The 4,221-nt window shown below is 45.7% G+C and overlaps 1 protein-coding gene across 1 annotated transcript in view; it reads left to right on the forward strand.

Annotated features, from left to right (window-relative positions):
* Window positions 1-4,221, forward strand: part of LOC116399817 (bone morphogenetic protein receptor type-2-like) — a 13,098-nt gene that overhangs the window by 4,836 nt on the left and 4,041 nt on the right. The window contains exons 7-12 of the mRNA XM_031877236.1: window positions 189-416; window positions 963-1,077; window positions 3,038-3,198; window positions 3,280-3,427; window positions 3,803-3,939; window positions 4,030-4,166. Of these exons, the coding sequence (XP_031733096.1) occupies window positions 189-416; window positions 963-1,077; window positions 3,038-3,198; window positions 3,280-3,427; window positions 3,803-3,939; window positions 4,030-4,166 (926 nt within the window). The remainder of the gene's footprint in view (window positions 1-188; window positions 417-962; window positions 1,078-3,037; window positions 3,199-3,279; window positions 3,428-3,802; window positions 3,940-4,029; window positions 4,167-4,221) is intronic.

Below are 4,221 nucleotides of genomic sequence, written 5' to 3' on the forward strand. Positions count from 1 at the left end.
CAGGTAGAGAACAGAGTACCTGAGCAGGTAGAGAACAGAGTACCTGAGCAGGTAGAGAACAGAGTACCTGAACAGGTAGAGAGCAGAGTACCTGAGCAGGTAGAGAGCAGAGTACCTGAACAGGTAGAGTACAGAGTACCTGAGCAGGTAGAGAACAGAGCACCTGACCCTCTCCTTCCTCCCGACAGCTGATTGGTCGAGGTCGTTACGGCTCGGTGTTTCGTGGCTGTCTTAACGAGTGCTGTGTGGCTGTTAAACTCTTCAGTTCGTCCAACCGGCTGAACTTCTCCAACGAGCGCTCCGTCTACCGTCTGCTGCTGCAACATGACAACATTGCTCGCTTCCTCACCGCTGACGAGAGGACGGCCTCCGACGGACGACCAGAGTTCCTGATCCTCATGGAGTTCTACCCACATGTAAGAGTACTCTGGTAGAAGTATTCTTAAAAGTACAAGTACCCACTGTGCAGTATTATATTATATTATATTCATTGATGCACTAATGTGTTCATCATGTTGGTGTTGCAGCTCATTTATAGATAGTAGATAATAACTGAAGTGATCAGGAGGCTGTAATGCTCTCTGCAGCCTGTAGGGGGCAAACAGCCGTCTGTCTGACTCCTGCAATCCTGTTATTGTGCTGGAAGACGGAGCCTTCAGTCCTACTTCCTGTCTGGAACACACACCCACACACACACTCACACACTCACACACACACACACACAGGTTGGTTCATTGCATTCGTCTGCAGCAGTCAGACAATAATTACCAGCTTGACTGTCTGTCTCACTTATTATTCATTATTATATATATATATATATATATATATATATATATATATATATATATATTTAGATACAGACACACATATTTCAACTGTTTAAAGTGTTTGCACCTGTAACAGACAAACAGGTGTGTTCTCTTCATCTATAGTTACAGATTCTGTCTGTCTGTCTGTCTCAGGGCTGTCTGTCTCGCTACCTGTCTGTCCACACAGTGGACTGGTCTACCTGCTGCAGGATGACTCATGGAGTGACGAGAGGACTTGCCTTCCTGCACACTGAACTCTACAGAGGAGGTATTATTATTATAATAATTAGTATTATCATTATCATTGTTATTGTTATTGTTATTATTATTATTATTATTATCAGTATTATTATTATAATAATAATTATTATTATTATCAGTATTAGTATATTCTCCTGTGTGTGTGTTGAGGTATTAAAACCTCTTAAGCACGACGCCCCCGAATTTGGGGGCTATCGGGCTCAGCCCCCCTGAAAAAATTGTTCGGGAAATGGACTTATTGTTCGCCAATATTGTGGAGTTGTACATTTTTTTTTACCGGATTAAACAGCAACGTATGGGCAACACTATCATATAATTCACTTCTTACACACTCCAAACACAACTATAGACTACTAATATAAGCATCTAGAAAAAGTGGCATAAAAGGACGAATTTCTGGCCAAAAATCGCCGTTATGTGTACTGCAAGTCAATATTGCACCACGAAGCTAGCGGCTAGCCGGCTAACCCGCACATCGTTTAGCATTAGCATTCGACACAGAATGCATAAATACCTTCGGTTTTTCTCTCCGTGAAACCAGTAGAAAGCTGTGAGTGGACAACGGTACCATGGCACTGCCCTTCACCGGAAAAAAATCATTGGTTTTTGGTCACGTTTTATGAAAAATTATGACAATAACATCGAAAATGATCCGGTTCGGACCTACAATCGTTGTTGGCAACTGCATCCTGTCTGACTTTCGGCCAATGGAATTTTATGCTCGGGGATACGCGGCACTTCTTGCAACGTTACTCGCTGAAACTTCTGTCAATCAACAGCCGCTTTGACACCCGCCTTCCTGAGACTCTGACGCGTCGAAGGCGGGCTCATTGACTGAAATCGACCAATGATAGGCTGAGCTACAGACCCATACACACTGAGAAAATCCTATGGATGAGAGCCAGAGACAGGCTCTGACAGCAACCTGGCTCTCAAAATGATTCTAAACAGCTGTATTTGGATGTATTGAATAATATGAGTGATAAAAAAGTGAAATATATAGTTATATAGTATATAAAAGTACAATGTAAGAGCTGCAACAGCTGGTTCCAGGATGATGACCTCGCGTGACCTCTCTGTACTAAAGCCTCTTATTCTTCACTTTATCCCAGCCAAACGTTATTCTACGACTACTGATCGTATAGGATCGTATACGATTCTACGAGTTTTTAGGCTGCCAGCTGCATTATTTCAAAAACACAATATCAATAAAAGTGCTTTTTTTTCAGGCGAACCTGAATATTTTCAATCTGAAGAAAGAAAAGAAACCAAGAAAAGAAAGAAAACATTTTTATTGTCATATACACAAAATTTGCCTTCTGCATTTGACCCATCCCTGTATATAGGGAGCAGTGGGCTGCCAATGATAGGCGCCTGGGGAGCCAGGGGTTCAGTGTCTTGCTCAGGGACACTACAACACGTGACACGTCCCAGTCGAGGATCGAACCGTTGACCCTGCGGTTACCAGACAACCCTCTTAACCCAGTGAGCCCCAGTCGTCCCCCAAACTATTGTCAGAAGTGGGATTCGAACCCACGCCTCCATTCAGATACCAGAAGTCCCAACTCTGCGGAAGGTTCATCACCTTGAGTCTGGCGCCTTAGACCGCTCGGCCATCCAGACAATGATAACGATGAGCTGTGTAATATCTTCATGTACTATATTAACCAGCAACATATACACAATATTTACCCATCTGAACAATCTCAAAGTGTTATCTGATTATAGCATCAAACATTATTAAAATAGACCTTGTAGTTACAGAACTCTGGTCACTTTAGTATGGGTATGCCATTTTCGAGCAGAGGCCTACAAATAGGGCCCGAGCTTAAGAGGTAAATGAACAAACAGCTCTCTGTAGATTAGTTGTAGTGTTTCATGGTGAACATCACTGCTCCCCCTGCTGGTGACTGGAGGAACTGTTTCTGTTTCTTCTGTCTCCTCCACATTCCTCTGCCCCCCCTCAGACCAGTATAAACCAGCAGTGGCCCACAGAGACGTGACCAGTAGGAACGTCCTGGTCCGGTCCGATCTGTCCTGCGTCCTCGCTGACTTCGGTCTGTCCATGAATCTGACAGGAAGTCGTCCCTGTCGCCCCGGAGACGACGACACTGTGGCGATATCTGAGGCGAGGTCATGTGACAGGTGTCAGGTGATGTCCACAGGTGTGAGCAGAGACGTGAAGGCTCACCTGTGTGTGTGTCTACAGGTGGGGACGGTGCGCTACATGGCTCCGGAGGTTCTGGGCGGAGCTCTGAACCTTCGGGACTGTGAGTCGGCGCTGAAGCAGGTGGATGTTTACGCTCTGGGGCTGCTCTACTGGGAGAGCTTCAGGAGGTGCTCTCACCTGTTCACAGGTGAGTCACACAACACAGTACCATGTATGAAAGTCAAATACCACAAGTACTTTGTCCTCAGCTGTTCTCACCTGTTCTGTCCTCACCTGTTCTGTTCTCACCTGTTCTGTCCTCACCTGTTCTGTCCTCACCTGTTCTGTTCTCACCTGTTCTGTCCTCACCTGTTCTCACCTGTTCTGTTCTCACCTGTTCTGTCCTCACCTGTTCTCACCTGTTCTGTCCTCACCTGTTCTGTCCTCACCTGTTCTGTCCTCACCTGTCCTCTTATGTAAATACATAGAATCACACGTGAATCATGAGTCAAAGTACAGACGTATTGATGAAACTGAGTACTAGTATCAGTACTACATAATAATGTACCTGATGTGTGTACAGGTGAAGCAGTACCTGAGTACCAGCTAGCGTTCCAGGCCGAGCTCGGGAACCATCCCAGTTTTGAAGAGATGCAGATTCTCGTCGCCAGAGAGAAGTTCAGACCCAGATTCCCTGAAGCCTGGAAGGAAAACAGCCTGGTTAGTGTTCCTGTCCACACAGGTTCTGTCCTCACCTGTTCTCACCTGTTCTGTCAGTAGTACTGTGTCCCTGGCTTTGTGTATTTGTAGGCGTTGCGTTCCCTGAAGGACACGATGGAGGACTGTTGGGATCAAGACGCTGAAGCTCGACTCACCGCTCAGTGTGCTGAGGAGAGACTGAGTGACCTCACACTGCTAAGCACACACAACGCAGTACACAACCACAGGTACACACACACACACACACCAGTACACAACCACAGGTACACACACACACACACA

The sequence above is a fragment of the Anarrhichthys ocellatus genome, unplaced genomic scaffold (genome assembly GCF_004355925.1).
Source record: "Anarrhichthys ocellatus isolate YVR2014 unplaced genomic scaffold, GSC_Weel_1.0 scaffold130, whole genome shotgun sequence".
Classification (NCBI taxonomy): Eukaryota; Metazoa; Chordata; class Actinopteri; order Perciformes; family Anarhichadidae; genus Anarrhichthys; species Anarrhichthys ocellatus.